The sequence below is a fragment of the Silurus aristotelis genome, assembly GCF_946808225.1.
Source record: "Silurus aristotelis genome assembly, chromosome: 28".
NCBI classification, from domain to species: Eukaryota; Metazoa; Chordata; class Actinopteri; order Siluriformes; family Siluridae; genus Silurus; species Silurus aristotelis.
The window spans coordinates 12,235,615-12,251,649 of record NC_139601.1 but is presented as its reverse complement, the minus strand read 5'-3'; the positions used below and the strand labels follow the sequence as shown (position 1 = coordinate 12,251,649).

The window sequence follows — 16,035 nt, the reverse complement described above, 5'->3', positions numbered from 1 at the left end:
TTCAGTCTCACTCCCCTTCCTCCTCCAGCTTTATTGATAGTTAAAATTACATTTCTATGTTCTAGGACTTCAGTTGCTTTAACCTTCCGACTTAAAAACTGAGTACAAGCGAATGATCGTTTTTTTTTTTTTTTTTTTTTACTTTTACAGTAGTCTAAGTGATATTGTACAAAAATAACATTTGATTTCTGTGAAAACATTCACCTTTCTCCAAACTCCAAACCATATTTTGTCCCACCCACTACTATTCCACTGATGTTTTTTTTTCTCCTTGGGTAAAATGACCTGCAATCGTGGGATTCCACACTTGACTTTTTGTTTTTTTAGCGGCTTCACTTATCAAACCTGAGCCTTACAAAGATATTTGTTCTCCTGTTTTTTTTTTTTTTCATGTTCTGAATGTGCTGTAAACTTGCTTAATCAAGGATGCGTTTAATAACTGTATTCTCCACTTAGCTGCGTGCTGCTGGTTGGGCCTGGGCCGATCTGACTGCACGAGTCCTGCACTGCTTTCCCAGGTTATTCACTCTTTTAGCACAACTCACTACCGTTGAAAAAAAGAAAGAAAAAAAGGCAAATCATACCCGGAAGTTCACATTTCCTTGATTTCTTTCCCTACTGATCTCTCACCGAGGCCCTGTTCGGTGAGGCCAGGACAGGCCAACTCGACAACATTTCCTAGCTGCGACACTCCCACTCAACTCACTCATCCCTGTTCACCAGTGGCATGGAAAGGGGGTTCTTTAACAAAGCATTATACATAACACCTCTACCAAACTAAACATAAACTTTTTTTTGTATTAAATGCAGAAAGTGGAAATTTTTTCCACCCCTTTCCTTCTTTTAACGCGTCAAGAGCTCACTGGCCTGGGACTAGCCTCTATCTGCCAACCTTTGGCCAGTGAAGAGGATTCAGAGAAAATTATACAACCATCAATCAGAAAAAGAAGGGGCGACCAGGAAATCAGGACTAAGCGGTGGCCTCGATGGTGCACTCCTTTGCCAGGTGCCCGGATTTGCCACAGTTGTAGCAGTTGACTTCGCTCGCCTTGCTGCACTGGACAGCGACATGGCCAATTTCACCACACCTGCACAGACACATTGGATGAAAGCAGGGCAAGAGGACAGGAAAAAGAAAACAGACTTTATAATAATATCGGTAAATTGTAAACAGGTAGTGTAAATCCTTTCCTGAATAAGACTGGTTTATTTATCATGACTGTTTAAATAGCTGTAACATCTACCTGTAGCACTTGACCTTCTCGCAGCCTTTCTGTATGTGCCCGAATCCGCCACAGGAGTAGCACTTCTGCTCGTTTGCATGGTCGCAGTCTCGGGCCACGTGTCCGGCTTTGCCACAGTTGTAGCAGACCTGCTCCCTCTCCTTCTTGGGCTCCTTGCAGTCCCTGGAGATGTGGCCACTCCTTCCGCAGTTGTAGCAGGCTGCAGAAGATTTGGTGCAAGGTAGAGAAAAAAGATCAATAAAACATGGAAACTGCTGGAAAGCATACGCTAAAAGAAGACCTGCAAACGGACCAAACATTTTAAACTGCTGTGAGACCATCTTTACATTTTAAGTGTTATTCCAGTCAAAGAAACATCAGCAGAGGTATGTATTTATACCACTTACATACTAAGTGACCAGGAATTAACAAAAAAAATTATAAAACCAAAACAGGGTAGGATTGCACAATTAATCATAACCACAATTTATAAATACCTGATAGCATTAAACAAGATTGTTTATATTGGCTACTGTTAAAGCTAGACTCAGATTTTTAACAGATGCATAAGTGCATACCTTGCATATTTAGTTTAGTTTACATTTATGCAAAGTATGTTTTAATTCATGTATGTGTTTTATCTGATGACAAGAATTTCTCCCCTTCTGATTATCTACAATAAAGCACACTAAAACTATCCGGGTCTTTAAATTAGCTGTGTAAATATCAGATTTTAATCTATTGAACACCCATTACACTGACATTTATATTATATATAATATATTCTTTGTGTTACCAGTCAAAATTAGAGATAAAATTAGCAAGCGGCACAATTAACTGCTGCTTACGTGTGTCTTTACTGAGAAGACATTTTCCAACGCATAAAAATATATACAAATAAATAATGTATCTTTTACAGTTTTCCGGTCCAATTTTCCCCGTATAAACAATATACACAGCACAGATACATAAGCACAAACTTACCATCTTCGGTTCTTTCACAGTCTCGTGCAACGTGGCCCGGTTCCCCACAACGATAGCAGAACAAATCTGCATGGAATAAAGTGATAAAGAAGAATGTGTAATAACAGTGCGGAAACGTCGACACATCATGGTAAAACACTTTTACCTTTTCCTCTACCACGACCTTTACCACGGCCACGACCAGCGTTTGGGCAGTTCTTGATCCAGTGACCGGTACGGCCACAGCCAAAACACTCGTTGCTGCTCATCTTAGTCTTCAAATAAAGCTGTTGAAGAAAATGACAAATGTTTTAAAAATTAAGAGCTGAAAATGCCCTAAAGAAAATGAACAGACCGACAGGACTGATCCCAACCAGGAAATAAATAGTAGTAGTGCAACATCTCTCGCTGTAAAGAAAATACGTGTTGATATTTTCTAGGAAATAAGAAGGACCAAAACAATGAACTAAACAAGTACAATCGAACTGAGACACAGATATATGATTATTCCTTATTTTTTGATTACAAGAATAATCTATAAACTAAGTTACTTCTAAACCTGCCATATCTAACATGCAAAGGTCCACGAACAACTGCCTTGCAGTAAAGTAAGTTTTCTGTTTCACACCTGCCATAAAACTCAGTGATCATCTTACAGACAGCAGCACACACTTCTGCTCTGTGACACACTGCAAGCCCACATATAGACACGCGTTCACTGTGTTCCTAATGGCCTGCATGTCTACATCTGTGAAACGACCAACACACACAAGCCTGGCTGACTAGCAAGCGAGCAAACTACAAGGCCTGGCTTGTAGGATCAGCACAAACATGTTTTCAGGTGGCAAAATGGAAAATAAATATAATAATTGCACATATTAAAACACAGGGAGAAACGGGGAATTTGGGGTGTTATGGGATGAGTTCCGGCCTTCGTCGATTGCAAAGCTACGCCACGCCGCCTTCCCCAAACACAGAGATGGAGAAGAGAGTCCCAAGGAAGCTAACCTTCATCTCTTCCCCCACAACATTGACCTGGAGTGCAAACCTCGAAACCCTCACAAGATCCCAAAACCCCATAGAAACACTCTAAACCCTGGCTGCCCTACCAGCGCCCCGAGATTTCCCGCGCGCGCATGGCGCAGTAGGCCAACCTGAGAGGGGAAAAAAAAACCCAACATGGCAACTCTTTTACCTTCAATACATCCGCGGCGGAGTTTTTATCGACAAACGGGACGTTTTACCACATACAACTGAGCCTTTTCGACACCGAGGCGGCGCCGCGCATGTAATAAGGGGGATTATTTTGTGATGCCGTTAGGTTTGGGGGGGTAAACACACTCACCTCGGCTCGGCTCCGCTGCTCGGTTTGTGTTGCTCGGGTCGCCTCCCTCCCTGCTCTGCTGCGCCACGCGCCGTTTGCGCACGGCACCCTAGGACTTCAGGGTTGCCAGATTGGTGTAATATGCATCATAAGGTTGCCAAATCGCGTTTCGTTGCTGTGTACCTGCACTATGCAATGACAATAAAGTTGTATCTACACTATGTTGCCAAAAGTCTGCTAGCAACTGGTCATAAGTATGGTATGTGCTTTTTGAGCATCACATTCCACTTGTAATCTCAATCTCCTTTTATAAATCTCTCCACTCTTCTGGAAAGATGTTCCAATAGATTTTGGAGTGTGCTTGTAGAGATTTGTGCTCATTCAGACACAATGGTCTTAGTAAAGTCAGGTACTAATGTAGGTGAGGTGAGACGGTCTAAGGTGCAGTCAGTGTTCCAATTTATCCCAGAATTGTTCAATAGGTTTGAGGTAAGAGCTCTATAGCCGGAGCAATTCCACTCCAACCCATGCAAAGCATATCTTCACGGAGTTTGCTGTGTGCACAGGGGCACTGTCATGCTTGAACAGGTTTGGGTCTTCTAGTTCAAGTGAAATAAAAATGTCATTCTACTGCATCAATAGACACCCTATACAATTGTCTGCCTTCATCTTTGCAATTCCAGTTTGGGAAAGAACCACATATGACTGGAAAAGTCAGGTGTCCCAATACTTTTGTCCATACAGTCTATCTGTCTGTCAGTCTATCTTTCAATTAATTTTTGATGTATGTATTCATCTAGAGCTTATCACCAACTTCATGATTTATACACACCACATTTGTATGTTGTATGTTATGTACTTGGCTTAAACAACTTTCATTGACAGAATAGCAAAGCAAGCTGACTGTGTTAGCAAGCACCAACTATCTCTGTTTTTAGCTTTTGAGTGGAAAATCAGTCCACACATGAACAAACCAACATCATTTGGATTTGCTTTACACCTTGTCAGTAAAACTGCAGTTTGTGTGTGTGCTCATTTTATAATGAAAGATCACCACATTATCGTTTGTATCCATTTCTAGTTACATGTAATCATTGGTCAGTAACAAAAGTAAATGTAATTCGTTACTCTACTTAAGTAGCTTTTGTGTGTATCTGTACTTTTTCTGAAGTATGTCTGTTTGTGGAGACTTTTACTTCAACTTTACTACATTTCAACGTCAACAATCTTTTTACTCAACTTTATATTGTAAATTCGGTCGTTCCTTTTTATGTATGGGCGGATAAAAACTTAACTGGTCAAACCCATAGCAAGTCACCAATCAGGGTAGAGCATGCGCTTTGATTAAAACTTGTTTTGATTGGTGCTTGTATCTACTTATCTCCAAACATACAGTTAAAAATCAGTTCAACAGCAAGCAGAACCTTAAAAGAGAAATAAATGATGGAAGAAACTTCTAAGTAGAACTTGCTACAACACCCGTTGCCTTATTTACAAATTTTTTTAAGTAGTTGAAAAGAAGGTTTTGGGCTCATGATCATTTTATTAGATATCAATCAGTGTTTAACTCATTAATATCATTCTATTAATAGATTGGTGTGCTGAGAGTCACATTAGAGTCTTTTCACATTAACTGATTTGATTAAGCAAAGAGTCTTGTGATAATGATAAAAGGAACATTATAACCATAATAAATCATAGTACTTTGGATGCTTAACATATACATTTGCGGCATTTAGCAGACACCCTTGTCCAGTGACGTACAAAAATGCTTTGCTTCTCAAAACGGCACAAAATTTGTACAAAACAGCACAAAATGATGCTTGTGTTGGGTTTTGATATTTTTTTTTAACTATTTAATGAAAAGGAATGATGTGGTTCAGTTTTTCACTGAATTTTCTGACATAAAACCATATGCAACCATTTAATAAAGTATAAGAAAATGTGTGTAACATAAAAAAAGAAGCACATCCTCCAAAGACAATTCTACTCACTAAACTCACACATATATGTTTAATATACTGAAGGAAATTCTTGTATATAAAGTGAAATGTGTTTTGATGTGTAAAGTGTATACTTAAGTACATTTGAAGGCAAACACTTTTGTACTTTTAAGTGAAAGTTTAAAGGGAGCACTTTTACTTTTACTGAGGTAAAAGTGTATCTCTACTTTTACACACTTCGTCCACAACGGCATGTAATGATGTGGAACATGTGCTAAACTGCTTAACAGGTTAGTTTTGGTTATTTAGTGAAAGAATTGAAGATACGGCTTAATCTTTGTTTAAAAGTGTTGACACAGGAGACTCCTTCTATAAATAAAAACTAAACATTACCTCACAGAAAATGTCACCATATTAATTACATACTTTCCTATGTTTAAGTTTGTTATGTTTAAACCTCAGTGTTAAGATGCCCTCAAAGGACTTAGCAAACAATATAATCTATTATATTTATATATTACGTGTAATAGAAGATGAAGCAAAATGAAAAATTGGCCATGACAGATAGGCTTACCAACATTCTCTCACCCAAATAAGGGGTTGAAATGTCAAGGAGATGGGGGTTCATGGATGTAAAACGACACATCCTTCAGGGGCTCTCTCGGAGGCCCACGGTTCTGCAGCGTATCATGCTTTCACTATTCCCAATACGCCTGGGTCCTGCTTAAACCCGTGATAAATATCATTCAGATTATTTGTCAGAGTAAAATTAAGTAGAACTGTACAGTGTAAGGATTGGAGTGTTATATATGCACATACTAAAGATAAAAAAATAATTCCATAGGCATACTGTATTGCTATCATTGATTTGTGAAAAAAGCATTTGTTTTAGTTTCTTTAGTTCAGAGATGTCATGGCAATGTCATTATATGTCAGGATAACTGTAAATAGGGAGTACTGTGGCACAGAGCATAGCATTGCTGTTTCACATGGTTCCAGGTTTGATCATGAGCCAAGGTTAGTGAACATGGAAATGCACGTTCCACATGCTAGTAGTTGGATTGGCTATGCTATATTCCCCCTAGGTGTGAATGAATTTATGAATAGATCTATGAATGTGTGGATCACTGCTATGGACTACCGTCCCATCATAGGTCCTGCATTGGTCCTGCATATCGCCAAGCTTGTACTAAATATTAATGAATGATTAATGAAAATCTGAAAGTATGCCCTCTGGTGATGATTCCTGGCAGTACAGCCAGAATTCTGCACCAGCATCTCCACTAAGAGAAAATCTCAATTTTTAAAAAACTTTCCCCAAATTTACCTTCAAAATGTGCTTGTTTATTTGTTGGTTTTGGTATATTTAAGGGTTAAGTACTTGTGTTTATTATTATTAAATGATTATTCTTCATTATCACTTAATGGTGGAATAAATGTAGCATGTTCGACAATAATTCTTAAGGTCCAGAGTCCACAAAACCATCAGTACCTAATGCAGACAATGGGTAATGCACTTTTGTGTCAAATCGATTATGTCTAGATACACCAACATTAAAGAGGAAAAGAAAATAAGCATTTACAGTGAGGAAAATAAGTATTTGAACACCCTGCTATTTTGCAAGTTCTCCCACTTAGAAATCATGGAGGGGTCTGAAATTGTCATCGTAGGTGCATGTCCACTGTGAGAGACATAATCTAAAAAAAAAAATCCAGAAATCACAAAATATGATTTTTAAACTATTTATTCGTATGATACAGCTGCAAATAAGTATTTGAACACCTGTCTATCAGCTAGAATTCTGACCCTCAAAGACCTGTTAGTCTGCCTTTAAAATGTCCACCTCCACTACATTTATTATCCTAAATTAGATGCACCTGTTTGAGGTCGTTAGCTGCATAAAGACACCTGTCCACCCCATACAATCAGTAAGAATCCAACTACTAACATAGCCAAGACCAAAGAGCTGTCCAAAGACACTAGAGACAAAATTGTACACCTCCACAAGGCTGGAAAGGGCTACAGGGAAATTGCCAAGCAGCTTGGTGAAAAAAGGTCCACTGTTGGAGCAATCATTAGAAAATGGAAGATGCTAAACGTGACTGTCAATCTCCCTCGGACTGGGGCTCCATGCAAGATCTCACCTCGTGGGGTCTCAATGATCCTAAGGAAGGTGAGAAATCAGCACAGAACTACACGGGAGGAACTGGTCAATGACCTGAAAAGAGCTGGGACCACCGTTTCCAAGGTTACTGTTGGTAATACACTAAGACGTCATGGTTTGAAATCATGCATGGTATGGAAGGTTCCCCTGCTTAAACCAGCACATGTCCAGGCACGTCTTAAGTTTGCCAATGACCATTTGGATGATCCAGAGGAGTCATGGGAGAAAGTCATGTGGTCAGATGAGACCAAAATAGAACTTTTGGGTCATAATTCCACTAAACGTGTTTGGAGGAAGAAGAATGATGAGTAACATCCCAAGAACACCATCCCTACTGTGAAGCATGGGGGTGGTAGCATCATGCTTTGGGGTGTTTTTCTGCACATGGGACTGGGCGACTGCACTGTATTAAGGAGAGGATGACCGGGGCCATGAATGGCGAGATTTTGGGGAACAACCTCCTTCCCTCAGTTAGAGCATTAAAGATGGGTCGAGGCTGGGTCTTCCAACATGACAATGACCCGAAGCACACAGTCAGGACAACCAAGGGGTGGCTCTGTTAGAAGCATATCAAGGTTCTGGCATGGCCTAGCCAGTCTCCAGACCTAAACCCAATAGAGAATCTTTGGATGGAGCTCAAACTCCATGTTTCTCAGCGACAGGCCAGAAACCTGACTGATCTAGAGAAGATCTGTGTGGAGGAGTGGGCCAAAATCCCTCCTGCAGTGTGTGCAAACCTGGTGAAAAACTACAGGAAACGTTTGACGTCTGTAATTGCAAACAAAGGCTCCTGTACCAAATATTAACATTGACTTTCTCAGGTGTTCAAATACTTATTTGCAGCTGTATCATACAAATAAATAGTTAAAAAATCATATATTGTGATTTCTGGATTTTTTTTTTAGATTATGTCTCTCACAGTGGACATGCACCTATGATGACACTTTCAGATCCCGCCATGATTTCTAAGTGGGAGAACTTGCAAAATAGCAGGGTGTTCAAATACTTATTTTCCTCACTGTATATACAAAGTTAAAAACATTATTTGTTAATCACTAATAAAGATAACCTCTTTGGATCTCACAACACATTTCACTTTATATACAAATATTTTCTTCAGTATATTAAACACTGTGTATGATTCATTCATTCATTCATTTTCTCCCGCTTATCCTGTGTATGAGTTTAGTGAATAGACATGTCTTTGGAAGATGTGATTATCTTTTTATGTTACACACACTTTTCTTATACTTTATTAAATGGGTTCATATGGTTCTATGGGAGGCAAAAAAATTCAGAGAGAAACAATCTTTTTAACCACATCATTCCTTTTCATAACATCAAAACTCACCACAAGCATCGTTTTGTGCTGTTTTGTACACTCATGTTCACAACATTACAGTAAGCTTATACTTATAATTTACTTATAATTTAAACTCTTTACTAAATATAATATAAAAACGTATTTCCTGATACACACACACAGTCACTGTGCTCTTTATTATGAACAGCTGTACACAATTATTAAATCAATCACATCATGCAGACGCAGGCCATCAGCTTCATTTAATTTTCACTTTACTACATCCCCATTAGAATGGGAGAAATGTGATCTCAATGATATGAATGTAAAATTTTGTCTATTTAATATAGTCTATATGTCATACACGATGACATTAATCATAAAGCAAAAAACTAAAATTGAAACACATTCAAACACAATGAATGAATACTTTTTACATGTGATCAAAATGAAATTTTTTGAAGTCTTTTTTGACCTGAGCATGAAAACATGCTGTATTTAAAAGTTTTCATTCTTTCTCCATTTAAATATCAAAATTTTGGTTTTATTAAGTATACAACTTCACACATATGTATTTACAAAGTCTCAATAAATAATTATAATTAAATAAATGTAACTGCTTGAACACGTTTTCATACACACATATGATATATATATATATATATATATATATATATATATATATATATATATATATATATATATATATATATATACACACACATATACATACACACAGAGTAATGGAGTGGTTATGATATATATATTTTTTTAATTACCTCTAGTAACCCTAAATTATTAATTATTATTATTATAATTACCTTAAATGCATTATGGACCAAACCACCATAGTCTGACAAATGCCAACCCTAGCTGAATGTTTATTCATTAATCAATTACTCTCAGCACTCATCAAACCTTGTTTAAAAGGAACTGGTTTAATTTCAAAGTGAACAGATTTAACTTGATATTAGATGAAATCACATTGAAATTGCAATTTATTTGTGCATCAGTTGCTTTATAAACTTTATATATCACATAAATGTCGAATAAAAATTAAAATGAATGATCTGCTTTGTTTATGTTTTTTAGACTGGTAAATTAAAATTAAACACAACACTGTAGTCAGGATTGATTTGTTGTGTTGATTTATTCTTTAGAAACAATCTAGGAACTAGATGCCAAAACACAGGCCGAACTGAAAGACCATCTAGGCCTATGGGTAAGGGCTGGTAGTAGGGAAGGTTTCTAAAATGCTGATGATAATGCTATGTTCTGGTAATAAATGTAGACAAGTCACAAAGAAGCTGGAAAATGTCTAAAGCAGATGGTTTACTAGTTTGACCAGCTCAAACTGTGTTTAGGCAGCTGGTAAATTTTTAGATCAAGCTGGATGTTTCTCAGCAGGACACAATTAAGTGGTAGAATACAAGCTGAATTAAAAAAAAAAAAACTTCTGTTGTATTATTATTATTATTGTTATTATTATTGTAAAAAGCTATTTTTTGTTGTTATTAATATTCATAACTTAGTTACACTGAAGCTGTATCAATACACCACTACAACCAAGATGGAGGTAAAACAAATAAATCTGGCAACACTGCAACGACTGCGCACGGCTCGCGGATTCCTTCAGCCATAATGCAAACACACACACACACACACACACTAGGTTCAGTAAAATGGCCATCACCATCCGGACACACACAAACCCTGTTAGTGAAGTGGATATGTTTATTTTTTCGTCCATACACTACTAGCCCGTCAAGTCATTACGTCACCTAGTATCCGTAGCTAGCATAACATAGCGTCGTATAATGTATTATTTATTACCTCGTTTTGGTAACTATGGAAATAAAACTTTTTAATAGTCATATTCATTATTCACTGATTCCACCACAATAATATCTACACAACAATTCAAATAAAATACAGGTATTTGTGGAAACCACGCGTTTCCATGGCAATATGCACTTCCGCCCCGATAGCCTCCTCGGTGTTGGTTGTTTTTCCCCATTAACTAAATAATTCATAAGAAACGATAGAGCAGATTCTAATATTTCAAGCATCGTGTTCTTTAATAAATAATGACGGTGGTAAAAGTTTGTCTTCTTGAATATATTTTTGACATAAATGAGTGAAATGAGGCAGAGATAACCGGGATATAAAAGGAGTTTGATGGGTGACGCCTTGCGCATGCGCAGTAAAGCCACACACTATCCTTTAGAATTAAGAAATGTGGTGTGTGTGTGTGTGTGTGTGTGTGTGTGTGTGTGTGAGAGAGAGAGAGAGAGAGAGAGAGAGAGAGAGAGAGACTTGAATATCTGGTTAGAGTTATCTTTAGGTGTTAATTAAATGCATTCATTAGCAAAATTAATAATCTCAGTGGAAAAAGTCCTCACAGGGATAATAAGATAAAAAATGTGTGTGTGTGTGAGACTTGAATATCTGGTTAGAGTTATCTTTAGGCATTAATTAAAAGCATTCATAAGCAGAATTAATAATCTCAGTGGAAAAGGTCCTCACAAAAATAGGAAGACAAAAACATTGTGTGTGCGTGCGTGTGTGCGTCTGTGTGTGAAGGAGAACTAAAGGAATCATCTTACTGATGTGATGTTTGTGCAGCTCCCTCCCAGAGCACTAAATCAATACATTTGGAGCTGTAGTTGTCTCTGTCTATCTTTGTTAAGGTGGTTTTGCACATCATGGCTTATTCCTTACAGTGTACAGGCTGTAATGACAACAGAATTCCATAATTCATTCCTATTCAGAGACAGAATTAAATTTTTTTATACTTATTTTCACATTAATATCAGTTTCCATGAAATGTACATGCATATGGACAGTAAAATATGTACCAAATTGGATTTCAGTAAAATTCTTACCCATAATATCTATTTCACCAAACCTCAGTATCTACTTCTTTTATTTTCAGACAGTTTGCTGTTTAGATGCCAGGAATGAGGGAATACCTTAAATCTCAGCGGTGAGGATTCGGTCGCTCCTCCTCAGTCTCCACGGCTTGGCCATGTGAGCTTTGTGCATTAGTGATGTCCTGGGATTTGAAGGGAGAGAGTTTACACTGCCTGGTGAAACCACTTTGTTGAACTCACCATCATATACCATCATCCATATAGCCTAAAAAATTTAGATTTTTTACTTTCTTTTTTTTTTTTTACAAGAACAGTGATGTCAGGGAATATCTGGTTTATTTATTCAATAGTTTTCTAATGTTTTTTTTTTATTTTTTTTAATGGGATGTAATAGAGAAGATAAGATCTGTATGGGCTCTTGATTGTATTTGAATTGGACGACTGTCATGGACTAATTCTTTTGGCTCATTCAGATTCCGGTAAGTGGCAACTGTATTGTTTCAGGCAACAACAAGGATAATATTGCTCTTATTGTCTTTTAAGAAACTAATACTACGAATCCTGGTTTTCTATAGTAAAGAAGCCATAATGAAGAATAGCCACTGGAACTATACCTTTTTATTTACTGTGGTGAGAATCACAGCCCACCATTATCATTAAATTAAATTAATTTGATTTATTATGTTTAGTTAATGAATGGAAATATTGGATGAATACATTTCAATAATGAGCCTGAAATTTCTATATAAAACTAATCTTTTTTTAGTGTTTAAGGGTCCTTGGAGTTTCTTTGTAGTTAAAAATGCCACATATTGCGAATTTGTTTTTTAACATTTGCTGTAAAAATATAAAGAATGTGCAGATTTATCATAGAACACAATAACAATAAAAAATATTGTTATATACAATGCAGGACATCATATTTTTTTAAATATTTTTTTATCAAATAATCATTATTAAAATGAATGAAAATCATATTATTTCTTTTCATCTAAAATTTCATCTCTCATGTTCATGGTAAGCAACAGTAAGGTTGTGGTATTCAAGCAGTGATTTATTGTTATTAGCAGGCCCAAAGTGTGCCAAGAAAACATTCCCCACACCATAATACCACAGCTGGACTAGTGTACTTTTGACACAAGGCACAATGTTGTGTCCATGCTGTTTGTACCAAATCCAGCTGTCTATTTTGGGAAGTCTGTGCTCGTTGCAGCCTCTGCTGTTGGTTCTTATCTGAAAGAATTGGAATCTAATGTGATGATCTGCTGTTGTAGCCTGTTTACCGCATGCATTATTGTGTTAAGATATACCTTTATTCATCCCACATTGGGGAAATATTTCTGTTACAGCAGCAAAGAAAAAGAAATGTGCAAATATGTAAAATAAAATAAAAAGTAGAAACATGAAACAGTATATAGTATATACAACACAATGTATAAATACAGAAATTTTTTTGTGATTGTGAATACATTTTTGCTCGCCACAATTACACAGTGCTTATCTGAGGTAATGTATAGCTTTAAGTAATCTGGCGATTCTTTGTTTACCGCAATCATAAACAAAACGTTTATGTTTGCACAACTGCCATTCGCTTGTTGTTAAACCAGCCCGTCAACAATTGTGTGTGTGGTCAGAAGATACACATATTGATAGATAAATATGTACATTTCTCAATGAGACCCCACAAGACCTTTTTTTATTATTGGAAGTGCACTTATTACTTTACATTATTATCTTATGGAGGGTGTAACTGTGTACAATCATGGTTGCAATGTACTTGCATAGCCAGATGATGGTACTGTTCTAAAGAAAAATAAATATATAAATAAATACAGTCTCCCATCTAAATCTGCATTACTTCAGGTAGAAAAATAAACAAATAAATAAATAAATGTAAAAAAAGAAATATATACACACACACACACACACACACACACACACACACACACACACACACACACACATTTTATATATATATATATATATATATATATATATATATATATATATATATATATATATATATATATATATATATATATATATATATATATATAAATAAATGACTGGAAACCAAAATTTTCTGAAATTATTCAGTGGTGCAATAATTATTATTATTTTTCATGATTACTATTTTGACTTTTAATTTGCATTCATATCTAGAGGAATTAACAGAAGTGCTTTGTATTCTTTCTTTTTTATTCAAAAACAGACCCTTATATAAATACAGATAACTCAGGGTCCAAAAATACTATCAAGATTATTATAATACCTTTGGAGCAGAACATTTACATACCTTTGGTGTTTGTACATAACAGTATAAAAAATAATGCTCATCTCATTTTTCGGTTCAATCAAATATTTAAAGACAGACACATCTTTTACAATGCATGCATACACAATTACAAACGTTTCTTCCGACCGTATGACTCATAGAACCATTAAAGATTGTCTAGCAGTTTTCCTATTAAAATGAATGTGGTTGCAAATGGAAACTGGAAGACATTCACTTATTACAGCTGTAACTTTATGATTCATATTATTTTTTTTAAATATTTATGATGCACTCAAAGGATCATACAATGTCTCTTTCAGAAAGCAAGGGATGATTTCTATGGGAAATGTTCTGTTGTTTAATGGTCTAAAGCAGGATGTTTAAGGCTAATTGAAATAAGGATGATGCCGATATTTGGTTTTATTTAGATCAAACATACATATTTTTATATGGATATTTTTTATTATATGACATTTCATATGACATTGCTGTTCAAAATTTTGAAATCATTTACAAAATGTCAAGATTAAAAATGATGCTTTCTGCTTAAAAGAACAATTTGCTGTTCAGAGTTATGCTTCAATGCAAGAATGTTCCGTTTGCATCTGTTACAGACTTGCTGATGTGTAGCTGCTAGTTTGATGTAGCACCTTTTACATGCTGGTTTGGATTGATGGACTCTTTTTATGTCATACTATCCCTTAAGCAGCTCCCACAACACCTTAACATCCAGAATTCCAGCTGACTGCTTTGTCCCTATATAGGTTTTACATAATTTATCATTTGGAACGGTGCTTTGTACTTTACCAGCACCAAAGCACCTCAGACCATCAGATTTCCATCACAGAATTTGAGCATCATGGAGCTTTTTTATGGGTAAGATCTGATAAAATTTGTAGTGGAGGACCGATGAGTTCTCTTTCAGACTAGACACTATAACATATTTATCCTCTGTGCATTTGCAGGCAATCCAATCCTTTTTCTATCCTGGTTTTTATCATGGAACCAGTTTGTGGGAGTAGTACACACCTTTACTTGTAGGATATTCTCTTTTTTGTTTCGCAGTCTCTCACATGAAATAGCCTTTATTTTTCAAAACAACTAGACTAAGAGACCATGATTGAACCAACAAATTCACAGATGCTTATGTAACCCAAGAGGTCCAGACAAGACGTATTTAAACTATTTTCCGCTGTGGTAAAAGAACTGTAGGTTTTTTTAATGATTATTAAGACTTGACATAATAAGTTTAACTAACACAATGTAGTAATGTAACACAATTCTGGTGGCCTTAATACTTCTATGTAGACATTCGATTAAAAATAAATTTCCAGCTGTAATATTCATTTACAACATTAACGATGTCTAGATTATGTTTCCGAGCAAACTAAAATGGTTTAGAAATACAAATACACTATATAGACAAAAGTTTGTGGACACCTGATCATAAGCCTTGTATTGATTTTTGAACAAACCCATTTCACATTTAGACACCACCTTAACTTGTTAGAATAACCTCGAATCTTTGGTAAGATGTTCCACTAGATTTGCGTGTGGTTGTAGATATTGTGCTCATTTAACTACAAGGGTGTTAGTAAACTGGTGTAGAGTGAGAAAGCCTGGGATTCAGTTAGCATTCCAAATCATCTCAAAGGTTCAAAAGGTTTGAGATCTTCCACTCCAAACCAACATAAACCATATCTTCATAGAGCTGGCTTTGTGCATAGTAGCATTATCAAGCTGGAAAATTTTTTGGGTCTCCCAGTTTAAGTGAAGGGAAAATGTATTGCTAATGCATCCAAAGAAAGTCAAGTGTCTAAAAACCTTCTAATGTATATGGGTGTTTGACCCTCAAAAGTTCTGGAACCAAGATTATGTTTACAAGAGTGATGAAAAGGACAAAGGTTTGGAGACAGAAAGATGATTTATTGATTGTGTTGCTCATGATTTTAGCAGAAGAATAAAT

General features: G+C 36.1%; 1 protein-coding gene across 2 annotated transcripts; it reads right to left on the bottom strand.

The window, feature by feature from the left end:
• cnbpb (CCHC-type zinc finger, nucleic acid binding protein b) lies at positions 1-3,660 on the bottom strand. Of its 2 annotated transcripts, none has more exons than XM_083534594.1 (5): positions 3,532-3,660; positions 2,353-2,473; positions 2,208-2,273; positions 1,245-1,443; positions 1-1,088 (listed from the first exon to the last, which is right to left on the bottom strand). In XM_083534594.1, exons 2-5 carry the CDS (start codon positions 2,453-2,455, stop codon positions 971-973), a joined length of 486 nt encoding a protein of 161 aa, XP_083390720.1. In that variant the 5' UTR covers positions 2,456-2,473; positions 3,532-3,660; the 3' UTR covers positions 1-970. The 2 variants fall into 2 exon arrangements, with proteins under 2 accessions (XP_083390720.1, XP_083390721.1); XM_083534595.1 differs by having other exon boundaries at positions 3,382-3,554.
• Between the last annotated feature and the right edge of the window lie 12,375 nt (positions 3,661-16,035).

Excerpts from the sequence above, each read along its gene's own strand:
- cnbpb (XM_083534594.1), bottom strand. The coding sequence starts at position 2,455 with ATGAGCAGCAACGAGTGTTTTGGCTGTGGCCGTACCGGTCACTGGATC. Across the intron at positions 1,444-2,207 it reads CTGTGAAAGAACCGAAGATG|CCTGCTACAACTGCGGAAGG; the intron begins GTAAGTTTGTGC and ends AATCTTCTGCAG. Across the intron at positions 1,089-1,244 it reads GAGAAGGTCAAGTGCTACAG|GTGTGGTGAAATTGGCCATG; the intron begins GTAGATGTTACA and ends GTGTCTGTGCAG.